Source organism: Scardinius erythrophthalmus, assembly GCF_964197995.2.
Source record: "Scardinius erythrophthalmus genome assembly, chromosome: 23".
NCBI classification, from domain to species: Eukaryota; Metazoa; Chordata; class Actinopteri; order Cypriniformes; family Leuciscidae; genus Scardinius; species Scardinius erythrophthalmus.
The window spans coordinates 23326656-23351134 of record NC_138243.1 but is presented as its reverse complement, the minus strand read 5'-3'; the positions used below and the strand labels follow the sequence as shown (position 1 = coordinate 23351134).

General features: G+C 39.6%; 2 protein-coding genes across 2 annotated transcripts in view; both read left to right on the top strand.

The window, feature by feature from the left end:
• The first annotated feature begins 4530 nt into the window (after window positions 1–4530).
• LOC308683365 (unconventional myosin-XVIIIa-like) lies at window positions 4531–15541 on the top strand. The gene is made up of 3 exons (XM_081353818.1): window positions 4531–4707; window positions 5865–6982; window positions 14895–15541. The coding sequence occupies exons 2-3, from the start codon at window positions 5996–5998 to the stop codon at window positions 14898–14900; spliced, it is 993 nt and encodes a 330-aa protein (XP_081209944.1). The 5' UTR covers window positions 4531–4707; window positions 5865–5995; the 3' UTR covers window positions 14901–15541.
• The window catches only part of myo18aa (myosin XVIIIAa), a 42689-nt gene continuing 33229 nt past the window's right edge, over window positions 15020–24479 (top strand). The window contains exons 1-7 of the mRNA XM_081353815.1: window positions 15020–15158; window positions 15911–16068; window positions 16610–16806; window positions 19661–19689; window positions 20869–21882; window positions 22400–22477; window positions 24324–24389. Coding sequence (XP_081209941.1) covers window positions 16767–16806; window positions 19661–19689; window positions 20869–21882; window positions 22400–22477; window positions 24324–24389 — 1227 coding nt within the window. The 5' untranslated portion in view covers window positions 15020–15158; window positions 15911–16068; window positions 16610–16766. The remainder of the gene's footprint in view (window positions 15159–15910; window positions 16069–16609; window positions 16807–19660; window positions 19690–20868; window positions 21883–22399; window positions 22478–24323; window positions 24390–24479) is intronic.

Genomic DNA, 24479 nt, shown 5'->3' with positions numbered 1-24479 from the left:
GCGCTACTTTGTTTATGGGGTGTATATCTGCAGTCCTAGTTTCGTACTCATCATTCCTTGGTGTGTTCAAGCCTTTTGGTGTGTTCAAGTGCAGCTTTTTCTGGCTGAGCCGACAAGAGGCTTTGAAGTCTTTGACGTCGGCTTGGTGTGTCCCTGGCTATAGGGGGCGATTTCTGCGGCAATAAATAGGTGTGTTCGACTTAAAGCGGCACTGCACGGACCGATCAGTGCATGACATCAAAGTACAGCTAGAACAATTAGAGAGCAGACGGCTCTGAATGCTTTCGAATCACTCTTGCGGTACTTTGATGTCATACACCGATCGATCTGCACAGCACCGCTTCAAGTCAAACAAACCTGATTCATTGAATCATTCACTCAACCGAATCGACTGAAAAAAGACCCGGCAGGATGATGCATGCTATGTGTATTCAGTTCATTTGTGAACGAGATGTCCTGGCTCAGTTCGTTCACAAACAAGATTCGCTGAGATGAGTAACTGCGTAGAAGTTAACAAAAAGGCTCATTCACTTAAACGATTCATTAAAAACACTGAAACACCAGATATAAGTTGTATCCGCCATTTTACCTGCTAAAGGGGTTGTACAGTGAAACTCTGGTCAATGTTGGAGGTTTCACACCATGGATGGGCAACTTTGGTCCTGGAGGGCCACTGTCCTGCAGAGTTTAGCTCCAACCCCAATCAAGCAGACCTGAACCAGCTAATCAAGGTCAAGAAAGCTACAGGTGGTTTTCTTTTCAGGGTTGGAGCTAAACACTGCAGGACAGTCGACAGTGGCCCTCCAGGACTGAAGTTGGGCCCTGTTTCACGCCTTTATATGCGCAATCTGGTGGCCAATCTTCACTGATTTTAAATTCCATTCCGTCTCACTGGCTCGTCTGTGACCAAGACAGCAAGTCTTTGTGGTGTATCGAGAGCTATATCCAGGGTAATGTCGGCATACCACCATTTAGGACGAACCACATCCAACAGTATTAACTGCTGACGCAAGAGGAAGCTGTCTGAAAGGGATGTCCAGGTACTAACCCAGATTGCATCCAAAAAACATAAAACTACAGCTCCCCAACTCACAGCAGAATTAAAGGTGCTCTAAGCGATGTCACACGTTTTTTAGGGCGAGACATTTTTTGTCACATACAGCAAACATCTCCTCACTATCCACTAGCTGCCTGTCTCCTGAACACACTGTAAAAAATGAAGTCTCTGTAGACAGCCCAGGCTCCACAAACGGCAACAAAAACACACTGGCCCAGCCTGGACCACGAAACATAACAAACAGTGTTCCAGCCAATAACCGACAAGAATGATTTGGGGGTGGGGGTTGAGGGGTTAGTGCGTGTGCACATGAAGGAGGGTGTGAGCAGTGGAGGAGAGATAAGCATGAAGAGGGAAGTTAGCTAGAGGAGAGATGTCCTAGACAACGACTAACATTAGAATTCTATTCTCTTGAATTTTGATATGGCCGACACGACCAAAGAGACGACGTTCCGAGGAACCAATAGCAAAGAATAGGGAAAAGGAGAAGGAACGTGCGAAGTCCCGAATTTACATTCGACTCGTTCATGACTGTTTCAGGAAGCACGGGAGGGAGGGGGAGGGGACGGGATGAGGAGGAGGGAGGGTCGAGCTAGCCTCCGTTTTGTTTGACAATACTTCGAACATCAACAAGAAGTGACGTCACCCAACATCGCTTAGAGCACCTTTAAATGCACACCTTGATTCTCCTGTTTTCACCAAAACAATTTCTCGGGAGCTTCAATAGCTCCAAAGTCAATATTCATTGTTGGGCTGTTATACCCAAACATTTTGTCACTCGTGTCAATGGTGCCAACAGGGAAAATCTTGGGCTGTGGACAATGTGAAGCATGTATTGTTCTTTGATGAGTCCACCTCAACTGTCTTTCCCACATCCATGGGAGTTACGGCGTGGAGAAGCCCCAAAGAGGCGTAACACTGGACTGTTGCTGCCCAGAGGGAAGCATGGTTTCAGTGATGGTTTGGGCTGCAATATCATGGCCTTCCCTAGGCCCGCTTCTTGTGTTAGATGGGCACGTCACTGCCAAGAACTAACAAACCATTCTGGAGAACCATGTGCACCCAATGGTTTAAATATTGTACCCTGAAGGGGGTTCCGTGTGTCAGATAAGGTGAACGTCTCCCATGGCCTGCACAGTACCAGATCTATATTATTGAGTCACTTTGGGGTGTCACATCGTGACCTGGCCGCTGTTCTGGAAGAGGAATGGCTCAAAATCCCTCTGGCCGCTGTGAAGGACTTATATCTGTCATTCCCAAAACAACTTGATACTGTATTAGTTGCCAAAGGAGACCCATCTACACCATACTAATAAATTATTGTGGCCAAAATCCAGGTGTTTCAGTTTCATTGTCCAACCCCTGTATTTCTATAAATCCCCCTGCAGACACACAAGAATGATTAGCTGAAGACACAGAGACAGCTCGGTCTACTTTAGGATCGTTTTATAATGAAGAGCGACATACAGAGCGAGTCCTGAACTGAATTAACCTAATAACCCGATTTATTGTCAGCGGGGTTCCCATCTAAGGTCACCGTCACAGAGAGATTAAAAGGTCAGGCTTTATAAGGGTGTTTTTTCCAGAAGTAGTATAACAGTTATTTTTGTGTGGCTGTCAAACATTAAACCCTGGTTTCACAGACAAGGCTTAAGCCTAGTCCCAGACTAAAATGCATGTTTGAGTTGTGTTAACTGAAAGCAACTTGCACTGGTATATCTTAAAATCCGTCAGTGCCATTGTTTTGTCTCAAGAGGCACACCAGTATAACAGCAGTATAATAGCGTTTATAACAGCTACTAAAATGTCCTAATTAAACTAAGGCCTAATCCTGGCTTAATCTAAACCCTGTTTGTGAAATGACGACTATTACGATTACAATATATATAATGTACAATAAATGCATTAAAATAAATTAAATGAACAATATAAATAATGAATTAAATTTAATTAATTAAATAAACATTAATTATTATTTTGTATTAACTATATTAATTATGTTTTACTTTTAGTAAAGCACAATTTTCTGGTATTTTCTGTTTTGAAGGAAATGACCTAGCTGTTTTTCAGAAAGGATCTGTTATATTTTGCCAGCTATGACACTGTGGTTGCATCAGGATCAGATGATTCGTACAGTATGTTCTTGCGGTGAACATGATATGAAATGTGACCTGAATGTAGCCCTCATATAGGCATTTTAGTTGAAAAAAATCCTCTTCTGCCATGATGATCCTAGTGTATAAGGACCTTTTAAACTGCTTATGTTTGGCACAAAATATTGGGATTGAAGGAAGTACAGTGAGGTCAGGTGTGAAGAAACGGGCAAAGCTGAATTTCACACATAAAAAAAAACACTCTAGTAGTAAACCCAGACTGGTTGCTATAATTACATGAATTACACTGTACATGAATTATCACGAAAGACTTACATTACATTATATATATATATATATATATATATATATATATATATATATATATATATATATATATATATATTATTTCTTATGTTGAACACAATGTTGGTTAACCAGACAGTTGATGGTAGCCATTGAGTGGGGGAAAAATACTATGGAAGTCAGTGGTTGTCGTTCTTCAAAATATATTCTTTTGAGTTCAACAGAAGAAAGAAACTCATACAGGTTTGGAACAACTTGGGTGAAATATCCCTTTAAATGCATGGACCCACTATTTTTATTTTTTTTTTATTGTAATTTATGCCACTAAACCCACTAAAGCTTTGTGCTTTATGGATTTATTCAGGCTCCAAGACAAGAACAAGAGACGTTGTATTAATATGAATTTAATATAAAATGCATCACAAATGTGCAACAGATGGAGATTTTGTAGATTATTGCGTAACAGGAGAATCATAAAAACATGCAGGAGGGATTAATGCTGTCAGAGAGTTAGTCCATAGGAGGGCGCTATGGCCATGCAAATGTGTTTGAACCACCATCACTATGCCATGTTCAATAGAATAATGCGATGCAATTTTTTTTTATAAAAGGACATGATTATATACAGGAATAACATTTTAAATATGTTTAATACAAATTATTGTCTTTTCAAAACAATCATGTTTACATGAATTTATAGAATATATATAATGTAGGCATATATATATATATATATATATAAAATAATGATAATTTGTTTGTAAATTTATTTAATATCATATTATACAGTATTTGTATACAATGTGAATAGTGTGCACTCTACTCTTATGGCCTATTTATACTTTTTTATTATTCTTTTTAGGGCTACTTGATTACTACATATTAATTTAAATGATCAAATTCAAATAATACAAATTATTATCTTTATCTTTTTATCTACTTTTTGTTTAATTTTTATTCAATTTTTTTTTTTTTGCAGTTTTAAAGTGCTATGCTGTGTACATCAGACAAATTAAACTTTTAACTTATTCTAAGTATCTCTCAAGCTAAAAGTCTCTTAGTCATGCAGAAGGGGATCCATTGATTTGTTCAAATCTTCTTGAAGGGATCATATCCAGCAGGGCTCAGTGAGCCGGGAGCGCGCTCAGCTGGTGCGCGCGTCCCACTGACAGTCCAACACTGTTTCCACAGGACCGGTGCTGCAGTTCAGTGCGCACCGGGGATCGCCAGACTATTTCATCAGTTTCAGCGGTAAGTATGTTTATCATTAGCGGTGTTTGTCTTTAGTTCACTGTACAGGTGAACAGACTGTCTGTTTGCTTTTATGCGGAATAAAGAGGCTTAGTGAAGCGCATTACGCGAACCAAAACATTCACCTTAAAGCCATATGGAAATATATATATAATCAAATAAATTATATAAATGCAGGCATGAGTATGTGGTGTAAATACTGCATCAAGGGGCAATATATTAAAGTCACAAATATATAAAAAATTTAATAATAAAAAAAACAGGTTTACTTTCAGAGCTGAATCAATGAGAGTTTCTGCCGGTAGTTTATTTATAGAGCCGAATTCATCATTACATGATAGACACGATTCTGCAGGCGAGGTCAAGTGATTTCGTATCATAAATAATGGGTTAAATAGTTTTGAGATTCTAAAATAGAGTTTAATTTAATTCAAAGAGGAAGCGTTGAGGCGGAGATGAAATGAGGAGTTTCAGGAAGTGGTTCATTCTACTCGTTTTGTTTGGATAATCGGGAAAACTGATCGATTTAAGATCATCACGAATTTGTGGTTCTGTGTTTTATATCACGTTTATGTCATTGATTTATTAAATGTATAAAACTGTATAAACCGTGGTATAACTGTTGTCGATGATTAGAAGCTATAGGACTCTCTAGCCGAGTTTTTTGTACCTGTCAGGAAAGGTAAGAACAGCCAATGAGAGTGTGTGACGTCACACAGTGGTCTTCCGTCACATGTCCACTTTTTTACTCTTTTGATTAATAAATTATGTGGGTTATTAAGCTAAGTTAACCCATGAATTACTGAATTGACTGACATGAACATTGTTGCTGTCTTGTGCACAATATCATACTTATATATATTTATCTGTTTTGTTGCCAGCTATTTTGACAATAATGTCTGTGTGGTTGAGTTATTTTCAGAGGACAGTAAATATATACTTCTATATAAGCATCACATTGACTACTCTAAATATATCCAAGTTTCATTTCTATAGTATTGTCCCTTGAGAAGATATACTAAAATGTTTGCTGAAATGTGATGGGGTGTACTACTACACACCTCTGTGTACTTCAACTGTAGTAACTACTACTACAGGCTACTGCAAAAGGAAGGAAGCCTTAAACATGTCTTGTGTTTGTCAATCTGTTGTTTTAGAGGAGGGCTTCACCTGTTGCTGAGGTGCCCTTGGTGCTGTGGAACTGCTGCTGGTCATGACTGAACGCTTTTATTCATCTCTGTGGTGTGAAGAGAACAACATCTGGTAGATTCTACATTTAGGCCCAACCATGTTCCACTTGATCAAGAAAGATAAAGACAAGGAGAAGGATGGATCAAAAAAGGAGAAAAAGGAGAAGAAGGAGAAAAAAGAGCGAATGTCTCAAGCCGAGCTGAAGAGTCTAGAGGAAATGAGCGTGAGGAGAGGTTTCTTTAATCTTCATCGGAGCAGCTCTAAACGGGAGTTGAAAGGGAAGCTGGAGATTTCCAGCCCCATTCCCATCAAAGTGGTCCGAAACACAGAGCTCAGCCTGACGGATGTGGACCTCAGGAAACTCTACACTCAGGGTAGCGTAACGCCCTCAAGCTCAAGCGACGACATTAAGGTGGAGCAAGATGTCCGCCGGAATTCCGTCAAAGAACAGGTGGCCAAGTTTGACTCCATGACGAGGCAGAACTCCCAGGTAGAACAAGTCTTAGAGCGGTTTTCTTTCTCACAGAAGAGCACAGAGAAAAGCCCCTCAGGGTCGACCGCACCATCAGGCCAGAACTCCACCGTTCCCTCGCCTCAGTTAGAGGTCAAGGTATTCAATCCATCAGCCCTACATATGCCCCACCAAACCAGCCCTGTAAAGAATGTCCAGGTCCCAGAGATAGTGGACCGAACATTCCCGGCAGACTTGCGCTTGCCTGCTTTGGCGCCTCCTCAGGTTCCTGCGCCAAGGGAATTGGAACTTCAGCGCCGCAACACCGGCGATTTCGGCTTTTCCCTTCGCCGTATCACCATGGTGGACCAGAAGCCCGATGGGTCGCCCTACCGAAAGGTGGTCCACTTTGCTGAGCCCGGCGCTGGGAATAAGGACCTGACTTTGGGGCTGGTGCCAGGTGACCGTCTGGTAGAGATCAATGGGAGGAACGTGGAAAGTAAAAACAGGGATGAGATCGTGGAGATGATCAAGCAGTCTGGAGACATGGTGTGTCTGAAGGTGCAGCCCATCGTGGAACTGAGTGAGCTGAGCCGCTGCTGGTTGAGGAACACCAGAGGCCCGTACCATGAGGTGAGATACGCAAGTTTGTCGCTTATGTGGAATAGTTGTGATGTGTGAATCACACATTGAGCCATGGAGCCAATGTGGAAGGCATGGGTTTGAGTCTGGTTTGCATTATGTGCTTCTTCTTCGCATCATCTTCTGTTGTCTCCCCACTATCCACTTAGGCCAATAAAACTCAATGAAACTGTCAGTATAGTCTGATAAATAAAGTGTTTTTTAGCTAAAAGTGCAATTTGGATGGCATGTGTTTGCCGTTTCTCAGGAAAACCGAAGGTACATACTGTTTCAGCACATTTTCAGATGGAAGATCAGTTACAGCCTTGAGGTATTCTGTGAATTCAGAGCAATATGAGTGTTTCTGTTGACGTCTGAAAAGACCGTTGTGCAAAGAGCTGGTGATGATGTCAACAGTTTCAGTGAGACAGCTCGGGGGGTTTAATAACCTGTCTAATGGTGTTTTGTCTTACCCATAATGCATCTGGATTTGTGTAGAGTTCCATCTGAGTGGAACGAATAGCAAACAAACGTCCATACTGTTATGATATTAAATGAAGTTCCAAGAACGAGGGAGTCTTTTATAGTTCACTGCGTTTTTTGTGATATTTCCCCTACTTTAGAAAGCACTCCTGCAGCTCAAACAGTAGAGCATGACACTAACAACGCCAAGGTCATGGATTCTGTTCACAGAGAATGCATGATCTGATAAAGAGCATACCTTGAATGCAATGTAAGCTTCTGCCAAATGCATAAATGTAGAAATGGATTAGACTATATTGCCGTAGATCTCATCTTCTGGAATGGTAAAGATCTTTGTTTCACTGTTTGCAGCAGCTTTGTCTGATCTCTTGGCTTTGCTGTATTCCCCAGTTGCTTTCTGACACATTTTCATCGCTGTATCCTGGCACAGCTGAGAGAACGGCCCCGTTTCAGAATGTGGGCGACTCTGTTGGCCCTACAGCCCTTTTAGTATATTTCAGTCTTATGTCGTAAAGCATTGATGGGTCTTTTGATAACAGAAAGGAAAACATAGTGAATATTTCTGTCAAGGTCAGGTGCTCCGGGTCAAAGCAGAAGTGGTCAGCAGCGATTGTTTTCTCTTAATCGTCTGGCATCGTGATTCCTCAGATATTTCAAAACATCAGCTGCCATTGTCTATAACAATAAATGTCACAAGCACAAAGTCACATAGGAAGTCACAATGGTGGTTACATTTCCCCATTATTACATGCTTGATATTTAAGCACAAAAAAAACCCTTAAGTAATGTAGACTGCATTCAGCTGTCTAAATATAGCATATATATTTATATTCATATATGTATATGATTTTTTTTCTCACATTTTTTTTTGGTTTAACTTATATTTCCATTCACTACAGAAATAAAGCCCTTATATATATTTAAGTGTAAGGCCTTTTTTTAGATAACAGCAATTTTTTTAGATAAACATATATATATATAGTATTTTTTAAATAACATTCATTTAAAATAATTATTTGTAAAAGTTAAAATTTAAATGATTTATTTATTATTTTTTGGAATGAAATATAACCTCGAAATATGTTTTAACATCATTATTTCCAATGTGACAGCAAATGATTTTGTATCAAATTCATCTTAACAAATTGAGAAAAAAATGGTCAAAAACAAATACTTAGTTTAGGCTGACGTCCAAAATTTGATCTAGCTCAGCACGGAAACCAGAGCTCAGTGAAGAGATTAAAGTGCATTGAGTGGTTTATTCGTGATGTAGAATAATGTGGGGGAGGTAAAAATATCGAATATTGTGTTTCTGCACTGTAACATTTGACCTTTTAAACTGTAAGAGGTTTATCCTGGTGCTGCTAAGAGCATCTGGCCTGATCCTACAGAGCAGCTCTTCACACAAACAGCATTTCATCTAATGGTGCGAAAATAGGAAGAGACAGGTGTTTAAAGAGAACGTTTTGGTCAAGCTAATCAAATGAGTGTGGCGTGGATCACATGAGTCAGCGAACACTCCTGCTAAACCTGTTGTTCTGTTTGAATAGGAGTGTGTGTGGAGAGAACTCAGCCCTTTAGATGCTTTCTGCTAATGGATAACCAGAAAAATCTCAGTGTCAAAGTCTAAATGTGTTATTTTAGAACACCATCAACAAGTATGCCAGACCATTAGAAAAATGTTATAGCCAACCCAGAGAAAAAAGCCAGGGTTTTAGGGGTAAAACTTTAGAATAACTTTCTTCATGGGTCCTCTTGTTGATATCTGTGGGCCTAGTTGCCTACATTTATGCAGTCTAGATGCCTCTGGGCAAATTTGCCCCGACAACACTGAAAAATCGGAGCGGATCAGTCAGAGGAGAGGCTGAGAATCTGGGGCATTCAAGTTATCTTGACCAAGTTTTCTCCTAATTCCTGCTACCAAATACCAATAATACTCGATTTAATGATACAAAATGCTTATCCTCATGCAAGCCGTCTCAAATTATATGTTATCAGATCTTATAAGGTTACCTGCTGTAATGAAGTGCACCCTTTGTGATAAAGTGGCCAGTCTCACCCACCCTGTGGGGGGGGCAGGAGTCCCACCGGGGTTTTTACTGGCCCACTTTAAACCGAGTACAGAAAAAGATATGACACATTTGGGATTGGCCTAGAAGCGATTATTCTATATAAAGATTGTGATACAAAAATCTAGACTATGCCACCGTGGAGAGCTCTGTGTTGAAATGTGTTGCTTGTTGCATCTATTGATGAAAAATATGTTCAAATGTTGACAGTTTTTCAGTATTTCAGTACAAAAAAAAGTTATTTTCATTGTAATCCTTGTAATCCAGTTTAACCAGGTGCTAGATGTGCTGAAATAGCGCTGCTGCATTGTCACTCTCATTCTTCACATTGCAAACACTAACACTCCTTTCAATGCAAATTAGGATCTATAGAATTAATGAACTAAAATTATCTAAATAATTTGCCTGATGCAACTAATTTGACCTTATTCAAAAGCAAAAAAAAAAAAAAAAAATTGCATATGATATGCATTTCATTTGAATTGGATGCTAAAATTAATTGGATGCAAATAAACAACACTATCAGTGTTATTTTAGTATTATTTACTATTATAGTATTTATTAATATTTTGAATTAGTTTTCCATTTTTTTATTTACACTAGATGTCGCCTTGGCTACGGTTTCGTTCCAATGAACTGCAGTAGCCAAGGCGACATCTAGTGTATATATACATATATATATGTATCTATACCCGCCCGCGCCCTCAGATCACTTGGACGTGGTTGTGTTCAAGAGGTAACAACGATATAAATACTGTTCGTTTTCTCACACAAACCGCTCGTTTCTTGTCTTAGGCCATCAATGTGTACTTACGATGGGGAATTGTTTAATTTGGACGACGGGGAATTGTTTTAATTCGGACTCTGTGCATGCTCTTTGAGACAGTGACCATAGACCTGCATTAAATGACTGACAGACAAGAACGGTCGGTTTGACCTAAAAATATCAAAATTGAAACTACTGCGGAAAAAAAGACACCTACATCTTGGATGCCCTTGAGGTAAGCTAAAACATACCAAAATTTAATTTCAAAGTGAACTATCCCTTTAAATTTCATTCAGAGTTGTGCGACGGTCAATCACTGTTGACGGATAGTACCATAGAAATGAATGAGAAACTCCTACCTAGAGTCCTACCTGTTGCGCAATTGTCTCTGACTTCTCTATAAAACAGCATTTTTCAGTGTAAAATCTATAAATAGATCAATCCAAACCAAAAGTTTAAGAGCAAACTTGTTGAAGATTAGCCAATAGGCAGTAGATTTATTAAATGTTAAGCTGTTTTCCCACAAAAGCAGTTTATTCAACGTAGTGAAGCCTCTCCTCCATTGACATTGACAATGGCCTCTTGTCTCCTTCCCTTTGTATCGCAGCGTTACACTATTTGTTGCAAACTTTCAAGGCTTGCCTTAAAGTGGCTTTGGTTCAACACTCTTCCTTCAACAATAAAAACTAAAAATGAAACACAAATGATGTTTATCTAAAGTCATTTTTGCTTATTAGTATGATTGAATTGGATCATTGAAGGTCAGCAGCAAAGACATTGGTTAATAAATTGAGATTAAATACTTAGTTCATTGTATTATTTGACAAGTTTTGCATAAAAATCTGATAGTCTAAAACAATAACCAGCATGTTTACACAGCACACACAACACCTCTGCACGTACACACAATTTCTCTCAACATGGGGACAAAAGAGGCATTAGTCAATGAATGGGAAAACAAAGTAACTTGCATTACTTATTTAAAAAGGTACCTCAGGTATTTTGTTGTAAATTTAAAAGTAGTGCGATATTTTTTTAAAGTAATCTGATTACTTGTAATGCGTTACCGTCAACACTGGAGATAACAATATCAACACTGACTATCAGTAGTCGATTCCCTCCATAACTGAAATGCTCAGGGAAGGCAGATACTCTTATGTCATGCAGCATGTGTGCCTTTTTTTTAAACAATAGAATGTTTGGCATTTGTTCAGTCATAGTGTCTGTGAATGTGACAGGAAGCCCTTGTACATTTTTTTGACAGGTATGATTGTTTGTGCTGATAGTTTTCCAGATAGACAGGTTTTGGCTGCATTACTGTACTGAGAAACACACACTTAAAGACACACTGTCACCTCACACCCTCTCCGGTCCTCTTAACTGAAGGATTGGCATCTGAATGAATGAATAAATCAATCAATCAACATGCTCTTCTTAACCTTTTGTGTGTGTCTGCTGTTGAGAAATCTGAACACACAAATGCTTTCAGGGCTTTTTTGACTGAGAGTTACTACATGAGCATGCTTCAAAAATGCATATAAAGGCAAAGTTTTTCCTTGCTCTTTTGAAGTAAAAGAGTTAGATGTACAATGTAGACGTTCGCTAACCTAAAACCACCCACGCTTTATATATCGAAACCTATTCAGTATCAGTATTGGCCTGCCCTGATGAACTGTGCTGATACATAAAGGTTAGCCAATCATAGCTAAGCTGATTTACATTTACATGTAGTCTTAAAGTGTTAAAGGTTTATATTATGCTGGCTAACATTTTTATTTCATTTTTAAGTACTGTTATGTATTTTATGGTCAAACCTTTTAAATTATGAAATACACTATTCCAAAACTTGGGGTCAGTAAGATTTTTTATTTATTTATTTTTTGGAAAGGAAATTAATACTTTTATTCAGCAAGGAAATAATGACTTAATCAAAAGTGAAAGTCATTTACAGTGTTATAAATTATTTCTATTTCAAACTAATGCTGTTCTTTTGAAAATTTCTATTTGAATCCTAAAAAGAAAGTATCACGGTTCCCACAGCAAAAACTTTTTCAACATTGATAATTATAAAAAATGTTTCTTGAGCACCAAATCAGCATATTATTTTATATAAAAACTGTGCATTAATAACAAACCCACAGTCGATCAGTCTAACGGTTAATTATCGGCATGGCTCTGTCAGTCAATGTTTGCATTCTAGTTCAGTTTTGGCAACACTGTCCTGTATTTTTATTTATTTATATATTTTTGGGCTCAATGGCTCTCTTTTTTCGTCTGCTCGGATAGGGTTCAACAGCCTGTGGACTATTAATGTCCTCTGACTGCTCTGAAACAATCTGTCTGTGAATGGCTTCATTAACTAGTATCAGATTTGATTATGTAATAGATTAAGTTGGCTGCACATCAGGCACTGAATACAGGAAGTGTCTTTCGTCTGTCATCAGTGTCTGCTGTCCCTCCGTCCTCTCGGTCAAATCTCTCTTTATGTCTCCGCTTTGTTTCCTGGCCGATGACCCAGAAGTCTTTCTCGAGCTGTCAGTGTCGCCCCAGTGCTGTCGTGAGATTGAGAGGGCCTTGAGATTGACGCTGGTCATTGGACTGACTTGGCCCTCCACAGGGGTCCAGGAAGTGGCTTTATTCAGGCTGATGATAATTATGGACTGTTGGGTCAGTGTGACGACCAGCTGTGGTTTTTGGGCTGATTTGCACTGGTATTTGGCAGTAGGATTGTGTGAAGCTGTCCAGTATTCAAGCTCTTACTGTGAGCATGTTGGCACATGGGATGATTCCAGCTCTGCCAGTTTACCAGTCCGTTAAATGTGAATTGGTTAATGGGAGCAGCCAGTTAGTCACTTACCTGCTGGATACTCACACCCTCAGAATACGGCACAATGCATAGAATCAAAACAATGACCCTTTTACTTTCTTAAAGTCGGCATGACACAGAAGTTGTGATTAGTCTTTTCTTCTCCACTGTGACATCTCCAAGTGAAACAGCTTCTCTAACAAGAGAAAATGTTGTTGGGACTTGATTTTGTCCACCGGTAATTGATTGGATGATCGGATTATTTCTATGATCTCATGACAGGTTGTCCCGCCCTTGCGCCAGTAAACACATCATCAAAGAAGAGATATCGCTGCAAGAGGGAGAGGAATTTATTTGAACTACTTGGGTATTTTAGCAAAGAAAAATAATAGTCGATTTTGATTGCATGGTGACTTTAATGCTTTAAATGCATTTTAAATGCCTTTTGGTGTCGTCATAGCATATGCAATTTGATTTGGGCGTGTGGCTTTAGTTTTCATAAAGGTGACATTTTTTTTTTTTTTATTAAATTTGAAAAACAGGTTTGGGAATGTTTCATTTTATTTACAGAATGTAATCCATCCATAATTATTGTGGTTTTATTGTATAATTTCCTTAAGATTTTGTTTACGAGCATGACACTTGTATTCTTACATTTTGTAGGACCTTTTCCCATAGCCTAAACGTTATGGAAATCACTATGCAAAGGAAGCAGCAAGACCAGACATGCTGCTGTTTTCTGTCCGCAGGGCTCGTGCCTCGTGCCTCGTGCCCTCAGGATGTTTCTGAATGAGAGAAACATCTGGTTTTTTTTGTGCATCTTTGCAATATGTTATGAGTTTGTGGAGCAGGTGTTTAAACCCGCCTGTAGTTTGGCCCGTAGAAGAATGTCTCCACCTCATCTTGTATAGAAACAACCTGTGTTTTCCAGTTTTTAGAAATTTGTAGAAAGACATATTTTCAATGCCAACTGGATGATACGACACATTGAACATTGTAAATACAGTATGTCATCTTCTTTAACTAAGATCTATGGCTTGGATTCACCTCAGAGATCAAATTATGCTATGCTAATCATTTACATGCTAGCTATGCTTTAATCCTTGATTTAATCAAATCATTTTTGTATAGCCTATATATTATATATAAAAATACAGCTTATATGTATTTAAAAGCAGATGAAATGCACAGTTTTCTGCTCCATTGCTCCAGTTTTCTGACACATTGAACATTGTAAATACAGTATGTCATCTTCTTTAACTAAGATCTATGGCTTGGATTCACCTCAGGGATCAAATTATGCTATGCTAATCATTTACATGCTAGCTATGCTTTAATCCTAGATTTAATCAAATCATTTTTGTATAGCCTATATATTATATATAAAAATACAGCTTATATGTATTTAAAAGCAGATGAAATGCACAGTTTTCTGCTCCATTAGCACTTGGTATTAACAAACATAGGATTAGCAAGAAGGGCTAAGAATAACCAGGCTTTGAAGGAAGGAGGTGCTACGTTTTCTAACCATAGCAACGAATAGGCTTCTAGGTGGTGCTTAAAAAGTCTTTAGACCTCCCACCATGTGACATTGTGTTCTTGTTTGGAGACCCTCCTAAACTCCGTATTCATCATAACAATAATGTAAGTTTTGATGTGTGTGTGTGTTAGTGCATATGTGTGATGTATGCCATTTAGTCCTGCCCCCTGTTTATGCCTACTCTAATCATTTGCTATAGTTAAGAAATTAAAGAATGTTGGATAAAGTTAACATCAGTCTTTCATTGTGTCCATTTAAAGCATTGAAGTCCTGAATGCAGAAGAGTTGCTTTCAGTGAAAACAGCTGATAAGATGAAGAAATTCACTGATCCATGAGGATTTTGTAGAAAGACCACACAGAGACAAGGGATCCATCTGCGCCGGGGAGCTAATCAGATTAAGGAGCCCACCGCGTCCTCCATAGACAACTCCAGCCTGTTTGGGTCCTGTTTGGGAGTGCTGATATGATACAATATGACAGGCATGGACTGGTCTACAACCCCACCAGAATAAAAGGCCTCATGGTGGGTTTGTAGCGGTGTTGTAGTTAGTCACAATTGTGTTATTTCTTCTGTGAACATTCATGCATGTTGACGCAGAATCATTTAATCAGAATATGTTTTAAATTGATTAATTTAGTTGCAGCTCATCCAATCAGAAATCACCCTGTTCCTGTTGGCCAATCACAGAGGCTCATTGCAGTTCTATAAAGTTAATCTGATAAATTTTACCAGAATGAACAATTACTTTTACTGTTTACTTTTGAGCTGAAGACTTTTTAATCACAGTGAATCAGTTAAGCTTGCTATTTGTTACTGAAAATAGATCTGTACATTTTCTGGAAGCAAAACTAGTCATTACCGCAATGCTAGGATGTTTGAAGTGGTTTCTTGAATGTTTCTTTCAGTTAAAACAGCTCAAACACGCATTTCAGTCCGGGACTAGGCTTAAGCCATGTCTGTAACTCTAATTAAGTCAGGCTAACAAAAATGAACTGATCAAGACGTGCACAACGTCTCTCTCTGGTGGATCTGTGAGGAACAGCAGTATTTTGTTTAGTCACATGTTGTTGCCCCCTTGTGGTGGGATTTAAACATTCATCAACAGAGTTGTCTCTTGATGAAGTTTGTGAATTGAGTTTGACTGGATTTTCTGAAAGGACAGTTAAGCTGTTTGAATCCAGTTTGTTATGTGTGTGTTTATGTATGTGTGTGTTGGGGGGTCAGGGGGTACTGGGGTCTACATGGTTATTAATATCCTCTGTGTCCTGCAACAGCTGCTATCCCCCCCTCCCGAGCACGAACTCCGGCTCGACGTCTATGTCGTAATGTCCTGTCCCACGTTGAGCTCCGCTCAAGACGTCTGCCCATGGATGCCTACCTGACTGGTTAACATAACAGAGGGAATCTGATGTGTCTGCTTTGTGTTTGACAGGTATAAGAATCAGGGTTGAAAGCTTGCGGGACAGCCGTGTGTGTGTGTGTGTGTGCTTGTCACTTCACATCGTGGCTTCTTCACATGTGCTCTATTTATAGTGACTGTGTGTCATGAAAGCTCTGTTGCCTTAAACTGCACTTTCACTTTCAGACCGGTTCTTTTTGCATTACAAATGTGCTCTTCCAGCATGTTTTTTTTTTTATCCATGGGAAGCTTGATGCTTTATTCTTTATTTAGATCTTTGTTTGTCCATCTGTCATAATTTACTCACCCTCATGCTCTAAATAACAACTTAAATTTCACATTTTTAGAAGGCTTGGAATATAGCATGAGTCATATGATTGAGCCGTTTGTCATTTTTGAGACTGACAGCCCCAGTCGTCATTCACATTCATTTATTTCGGAAAGCCGCATCATTGTTCTCTAGCCTTGTTGTTTGACTAAGCGAGTGTCATGTTGTAAACCTAAATGATGCTTCTTCTTTACCCTTTACTCCATCTAATAGATTTGATGTTCATCCTTTTTTCTTCCCTTGTAGCTGTTCATTCTACCCATTCACCGCAGGGTCCTAGTACCCCCAAAACTTCAACCGAGAAGACTGCCTACATTTTCCCGATCCTGTATTCTGCCTCTCACCAAAAAAGCCTTTCTTTCCTCCCCTTTCCTTTCCTCTCCTCTCCTCTGTCTGTTTCTCCATGGCCTTCTCATCTCGTTTCTCATTTTGGGAGAAAAAGGAAAGTACAGTTTTATGCTGTTTGTTAATTCATAATTTGTTCATTTATTGCCCGCTCAGGACGGGTGAAATAAGAATTAGTTTAGAAGATTCAGTTTAGACGATTTTTTTACAGAGTAAGATATATGATTGTTTGGTCAATATTTTACAGAGCCCCTAAATGGGACTGCAAAAACTATAAAATGGGAGGAAAAACTATATTTCAGTGCTTTTACATTCCCTGGCAAAATGTTTGTGTTCCCGCAAGAAACTTTGCATTCGCTAAAAAAAAAAAAAAAAAAAATTCAGATCATTTTTGCTCAATCTCAATTTTTTTCCCATCACCATGTTTTATCTTGTTTTATGTCAGTCTGAGTTATATTACAATAATAATTACAAAATGCTAAAAATAAGCAATTTATTTGAAATACTTAAAAGGGATCTTAGTAAACTTCGAAGGCCGCCACAAAATGTATTTTTCAGTTAAGTACCAGTGGAAAAGGAATTGTACATTGTACCTTTAAGATTTCTTCTTTGTCGACATTCAGTGACTTTCTAGTTAGGTGCATGAATGTGATAATTTAGCTGTACCGTCCTTTAGTAAAGTAAAGACGGGCATTAGAATTTATTCTTACAGAGGGATAATGAACTGACCTCATCTCCGCCTCTATGAGAATCCCCATTGCCTAAACTGTAGAATGGGAGAATAGAGAGAAAGCAGGGTCAGAGGTCACATAAGACATGATCAAGCACAATGTCTCAGGTCAGAGGGCCTGATCTTTAAAGGAGAACTCCGGTCAATTTTAACATTGAGCTCATTTTTTTGTAAATTTGGAGTGCTGTCAATACAGAGAACAACGACAAAAATCGGTGTTGCCTACACCGTGTTATCCTAAAATTTGCACCCTGTTGACTTCAATGGGGCAAGTTTTAAACCTGCTTTAGCCTCTTAACATCCTTGATGTGTCATTACAAGTGCACAGCTAATGTGAGTGATTCCTTCAGAGTGATCACGGGTGAATCTGACTGCAGTAGATCTGAAAGATATTAATGAAAATGATGTTATTTCAGCCAGCGCAAATACCTGTATTTTCTTCCTGTTTTCGGTCGAAGTCCATAGTAATCGATTGTCGAGTTCACGTGCGTGATCATAGGTTCTAAACATATGCGCGTGAACTCGACAATCGATTACTATGGACTTCGACCGAAAACAGGATGTAAATACAGTATGTGCGATGGCTGAAATAACATCATTTTTATTAGGGCTGTACTCAACCAAAGAAAATCTTGGTCGACCGAAGTCCTGAAATTTTCGACTAGAAATCGACTAAAATCGACTAAAAATGACGTTAGAAAAAAAACCCGTTAAATTAATTAGATGCGCACTGTGCGCAGGACTTGGTAGCCTTGTTGTCCGCCTAAATGAATTCTAAATAAACATAAACAACTAGTAGGCTATTTGCAGTATATTAAATCGTTTTTGACCTAATTATTTTGCACTGAAATGAGTCTGACACTCGAGTTTGTCAGCTCTGACGGCGCTGCATCACGTGCACCTGCGCAATATCATAGCTTATGATTTCCGAAAATAGTACTATGTTGTCAACTAGTGATATCATCACAAGAACTGTTGAGGAATATGCAACATAATTTAGACAATTATTTTTGTCATATGTTATAATAAGTTATAACTGTCAGACGCTATCATTTCACCGTGCATGTCCTCGCACCGAGCGAGGCTGAACATGAGCTCAGCGTCGCAGCTGAGACACGAATAGACTATTAATATTAAATTAAAGCTTTTACTCTTAATAAACACAAAAGGCACGTCCACTTTAATAAAAAAATAATATTTATTAAACAAACCAGATCAAGAGCAGAAACGAAATAAAGTGCATAACTGAAAAATAAAGCATCCTAGGCTCAAAACTAACACAACAAACAGCACAGCGCAATTGCGCATTAGGCTCCAAATAAAAAATAAAAAAGTTAGGTTATCACACTAAAACATTGAAATATGCAAATTCTAATATGTTCATATAGCCTACTCAAAACAGACAGGGCAAGCTAACGCAGACAAGTGAGCTTAACGTTACCACTTTTAGATGATATGTCATGTTTGTCGTCAAGCTGTGGAAAACTGTTGCTTGCAAACTTTGCATTCGACCTTTTTCATGTTATCAATTTTAACAAAATGCTGCCACACTGTCGATTTCTTTGTTGTTGACATGTTAGAAGAGGACTGACTATTAAACGCTCTCACAATTAAATAAATAATATTCAGCATCAAACCTTCTATGCTCGACGCTCTCTCTTGGGTTGGACTAATCCAAAAAAGGTGAAAACAAGGGGGGTGTTTTGAAGACAGACTGTTACAGTGAAACAAGGGTACTCTGAAAACACCCCCATTAGCAGTTAGTGCTTTCCACCTGATGAAATGAGCGCGCCTCAGCGCGGCAAAACTGATGAAATAAACGCGGCAGAAAATCGACCAATCAGAATTTTGGTCGAACCAGAACGTATCGACCAACTAATCGACTAATCGACTAGGGCAGTACAGCCCTAATTTTTATTAATATCTTTCACATCTACTGCAGTCAGATTCACCCGTGATCACTCTGAAGGAATCACTCACATTAGCTGTGCACTTGTAATGACACATCAAGGATGTTAAGAGGCTAAAAGCAGGTTTAAAACTTGCCCCATTGAAGTCAACAGGGTGCAAATTTTAAAAAGAGGATAACATGGTGTAGGCAACACCGATTTTTGTCGTTGTTCTCTGTACTGACAGCACTCCAAATTTACAAAAAAATGAGCTCAATGTTAAAATTGACCGGAGTTCTCCTTTAATACTGTCTCCATCTGCCTCCCTTCAGGTGAAAGATGAAAATGTCCCAGGTGCAAAAGTAAGTGTTTGAGCAGCGTTGTATTTCTGCATGACTCGGATTTCACATGGGTGTCTGTTCTGAGATCAGACGAGATCACATCTCCCAGCACTTTGCATTTGTTATTGTGGCTGTGGTTCACTCTAAAACACAATCTGTGTGTTTACTTCACATATATCATCAGGAGGTGCTAAAGATGGGGTTTGTTTGGAAAATGGTGGACTTTTTCCTTTAGGACAGCTGTTGGCTTCCAGCCTTACACTTTGTCTATAATTACCGTATAAAAGGAATTCAACTGTTTCTGATGCTCAAATGTGAAAAGAAGCAGGGGTTAAGATAATCATTCAGTTGGAGGTGAGAGTGATTGTATGTGGATGTTTGTTTGGAACTGTAATGCTGCTGTGCTCCAGTGGGCAGAGTTTGCTGACATCACACCCTGCCCTTTTTGTCCTCCAATCACTGTTGTAGTGGGAGGGGCAGCTGGAGGGAGAAAGAGAGGGAAGGAGCATGAGAAGGATGCTGAGCTGAGGATGTGTGTGTGTCTGAGGCAAATGTGTGAGAGGTTTGCAAGTCATCATGGAGGTGCACAGCTGGAAGAGCACCAGCATCATCACCTTCAGGATAGACATGAAGGTCTGTCTCCACATAAGAGCTCATTACTAGTATCTTATAACTAAATGTGCACTTTAAAGTGTCATTTTATAGTGTGAGGTGATTGTGAGGTCTTCGCAATACACCGGTTCTGAATTGTGCATAGTGTGCAAAAGAGACTACAAAAAGGCTGTGCGGTTGATCCTGTAGAGTTGTGTTTTAGGGCTGTAAGCCAGCGTTACACTGCAGTGAGCTTAATTACAGGGTTTGTCTGTTAACCTGCCTCACTGTGCTGAGAAAACAACTGCAACGTGCCTGACCATGTGGAAGAGAGCAAATCAAAGTGTGTTTCAGATTAACTTTCAGTACTTCTTGCTTCTGGGCTGGAGAGCGTAGTGACCCTCTGATATTCAGAACGACACCCATTTGTTGGCAAATTCAGGAAACTCCAAAAGATTGTTGCTTGTTGAATTTTACCGAAGCTATTGCGAACTTCAGAATAGTACTGTTGTAGGTTACAAGGGATGTGAACCTTGCTGCTAGCGGGTTATTTCACTGGTGTTTACTTTGTGGTGACCTGTACATGTGTGTTTTGGGTTGTGTGAACAGTCGGACAGTGAGGACAGCATGAGTCAGTCTCAGACGGCGGTAAGTGGCCCAGCTGAGAGACACGGAGGTGAACCGTCTACAGTGGTGAATCCAGAGCGGCCACTGATTGTAGACCAGAGAAGCAGTGGCTCCATAAATGGACGTCATGGCTGCGTGGAGTCGGACACGTCGGCAAGGAGAGGAGTGAACCTGGCGCACAAAGGTAGATCAGAGGAAAAGCCATCGACAGCCACTTCTGTTCCCAAAACAAGCCGTCCCCAGCAAGCCGGCAGCTCAGTGGATGGAGATGCCCTCTCCTTTGGATTGACCAGTCTAATGGGCCGTGCAAGGACTAAAGAGCATCGCTCCCGCTCGAGAGCTGCCGAACGGAAAGAAAACCAGGAGGAAAGCAAAGAAAGGATTGGGGAAAGTGAGACGCCCTCAGAGGAACCCCAACCATCCGCCCCTGCAACCAGTCCATCTCCTAAAGCTGACCCTCTTGCCCCTCCTGTTGGCTTTTTACCTTCTAAGCCGAATCCTCTTACCCTTCTTGCTGGATTTATGCCAGCTGCCAAACCCAACCCATTGGCTCCACCTGCTGGTTTCATCCCAGCTCCTAAACCAAATCCTTCCACTCAACATACACCCAAACCTGATCCTCTGGCACCACCAACGGGATTCATCCCAGCTCCTAAACCAAATCCTTCCACTCAACATACACCTAAACCTGATCCTCTGGCACCACCGACAGGATTCATTCCGGCTCCTAAACCAAATCCTTCCGCTCAACATACACCCAAACCTGATCCTCTGGCACCACCGACGGGATTCATTCCGGCTCCTAAATCAAACCCTTCCACTCAAACTATGCCCAAACCTGATCCCCTGGCACCTCCAGTGGGATTTGTTCCTATCCCAAAGCGAGACCCGTTTGCCCCGGTGGCAGGATTCATCCCCAAGCCCAAAGTTGACCCATTAGCACCCCCCGCAGGCTTTATTCCTGTGCCACGGACTTCTGCTGTGCGAAAGCCAGAGGTACAGATTGCATGTGTTTCTGAATGATTTGCAATGCATGTAATTGCTCAGCAAGCCAATGGTGTGAAACTCCTCGAGGCTCACGGCAGAACTAATATCTCTCCATATCTAATGTCAAATGCTTTTTCTCACCCTTGTGTAAAGACTTTGATTGCTGTCTCACTTTAACTCTCTGAAGTGGATTGCAGCTATGACTCTAAAATCAGCTGTCGCCTACAAGAATTCAGCATGGCAAATAATGATTGCTGGAAGCAACTTTTTGTGCTTTTTTCCTAAATGGATGGTGTATCTCTTTAAACACCCCACTGGCTTTAAAAACAAATTGATGAGTAGAAATCCTATGGAAATATTAGAAACTTTGTTGGCTGTATAATCAGACTAACATTGCATTGGCGCGGAACATGTCAGTCGCAGAGTTGTAATTCCTTATTGTGGTGATTCCCATCGTGCTCATTTTTGGCATGATTGTAGACCGTCTGCTTGCATACAAGGACACTGATTAGTGCTGTCTGTGAAGGTGAAAGGAGTGTCAAAAACTTCTGCGGCTCCTGCTGAAAGCCTTCCATCTCAGATTTCTACCGTCGCCAACCAACAGGTGTGTGTGTCCCGCAACTGCCAAGATGTTTGTGTAATACAAAGGTGTTCAACAGTGAGAGTTGGCTGTTGAAAGTGGATATGTCATTGTTGCTTGTGTCTCACTGCTGATATTCAGATTTGACCGCTGTTAACAGTTGTTTGCTGTTTTTTTTTATTTTTTTTTTTATTTATTTTTTTTTCAAGCATACAGTGAAAAAGTGTACAGTATGTACAACATAAAACAATAATTGAAAAAACACTGATGATCCAACAAATAAAATTCACCGCTGCTTGAAAAGGAGTGGGCTGAAGTTTAACACTTATTAATTCCCACCCCTCTTTCAAACTCTTAATACATTAGTTTTTTTTTTTTTTTTTTTTTTTTTTTTTTTTAATACATTAGTTTTTTTTTTAACACTATTGTGTCAGACTTGGTCTTGCAGTGAACTTAGTATGAGCAGGCCTGTAGGTTTCAATGTTAGTATAATTTTATTTAATCTGAAGCAGATGAAAATTACAGGTGGTCTGAAAATAATCACCTTGCTTAGGGCCACTCGGACTCTTCACTGATCCTATTTGATTTCATCTGTAGGGGTCTCCAGTGATGCCCACCCCAGAGATTCTTTCTTTCTTTCTTTCTTTCTTTCTTTCTTTCTTTCTTTCTTTCTTTCTTTCTTTCTTTCTTTCTTTCTTTCTTTCTTGAAGTGTTTTATTAAAGGGTTAGTTCACCCAAAAAAGGAAAATGATCCCATAATTTACCTACCCTCAAGCCATCCTAGGTGTATATGCGTTTCTTCTTTCAGCCAAACACAATCTGAGTTATATTAAAAAATATCCTGGCTCTTCCAAGCTTTATAATGGGAGTGAATGGTAACTTGGATTTTGAAGCCCCCAAAAAACGCATCCATCCATCATAAAAGTAATCCATACGGCTCCAGGGGGTTAATAAAGGCATTCAGAAGTGATTTATAACTGTATAAACTATCATCTCTAGCTTCTGGTAATCCGGCAGAAGAGTGACCTCTGACCCGACGTATGACGTAGTATATAGGAGTAGCGTAAGCTTAGGTGAGAGTAGACGCACCTTGCGGTTCAAACAAATAGTGCTGGGCATCGAACTCAAGCTCCTCTATCATTTTTCCTTAAAAAATTCTCATTTTAGACTTCTGATTTGTGACCGTTGTTTTGGTGTGCTCAATCCTCTGCGATTCTGCGTTCGTCAATACATCATGCATCGGGTCAGAGGTCAATCTTCAGCCGGAACTAGACTCGCGTACGGAGGTTACCGGAAAGCAGTCATTATAGTTTATAAAGCTATAAATATGGATATTTTTCTTTCAAAATGCATCAAGTCACCCCTTTATTAACCCCCTGGAGTCGTATTGATCACTTTTATGATGAATGGATGCACTTTTATTGGGCTTCAAAATCCAAGTTACCATTCACACCCATTATAAAGCTTGGAAGAGCCAGGATATTCTTTTAATATAACTTAAAGAAGAAAGTCATATACACCTAGGATGGCTTGAGGGTGAGTAAATCATGGGCTAATTTTCATTTTGGGTGAACTAACCCTAGTCCACTAACCCTATATTAAGTACATAAATATGTAAATGTATTTGTTGTATACTTGGCATAAAATAAATGTATTTCAAATACATTTTAGTATATTTTTCGCTAGGGCCCCCTTTAAGACCTTTTGATTTCTCTTCAGTTCACAATAATTTGGGGGTTTGACTAATGTTCATGTAAAATATAAATCATATAAGGTGCATTATTACCTGCCTCTTTCCCTGTTGTTTATTTATCTTTTGAGGATATGTGTTTACGACATTTGATCTCTTGGTTTTCCCGGCCCTTTGCAGACCAAGGCAGCCGAGGACCCTGTGGCAATCCTGCAGGCTGCACATGAAGCTGCCAGTCTGTCTAAGGTCTGGCCACTGCATTGCCTGTGTGAAATTCTGCTTATGTGTACAGCTTGGTAGAGTCTCATAGTGCCATTAGAGGAGTCAGATCACCTC

What these genes read in the sequence shown, in the direction of transcription:
- LOC308683365 (XM_081353818.1), top strand. Translation starts at nt 5,996, where the DNA reads ATGTTCCACTTGATCAAGAAAGATAAAGACAAGGAGAAGGATGGATCA.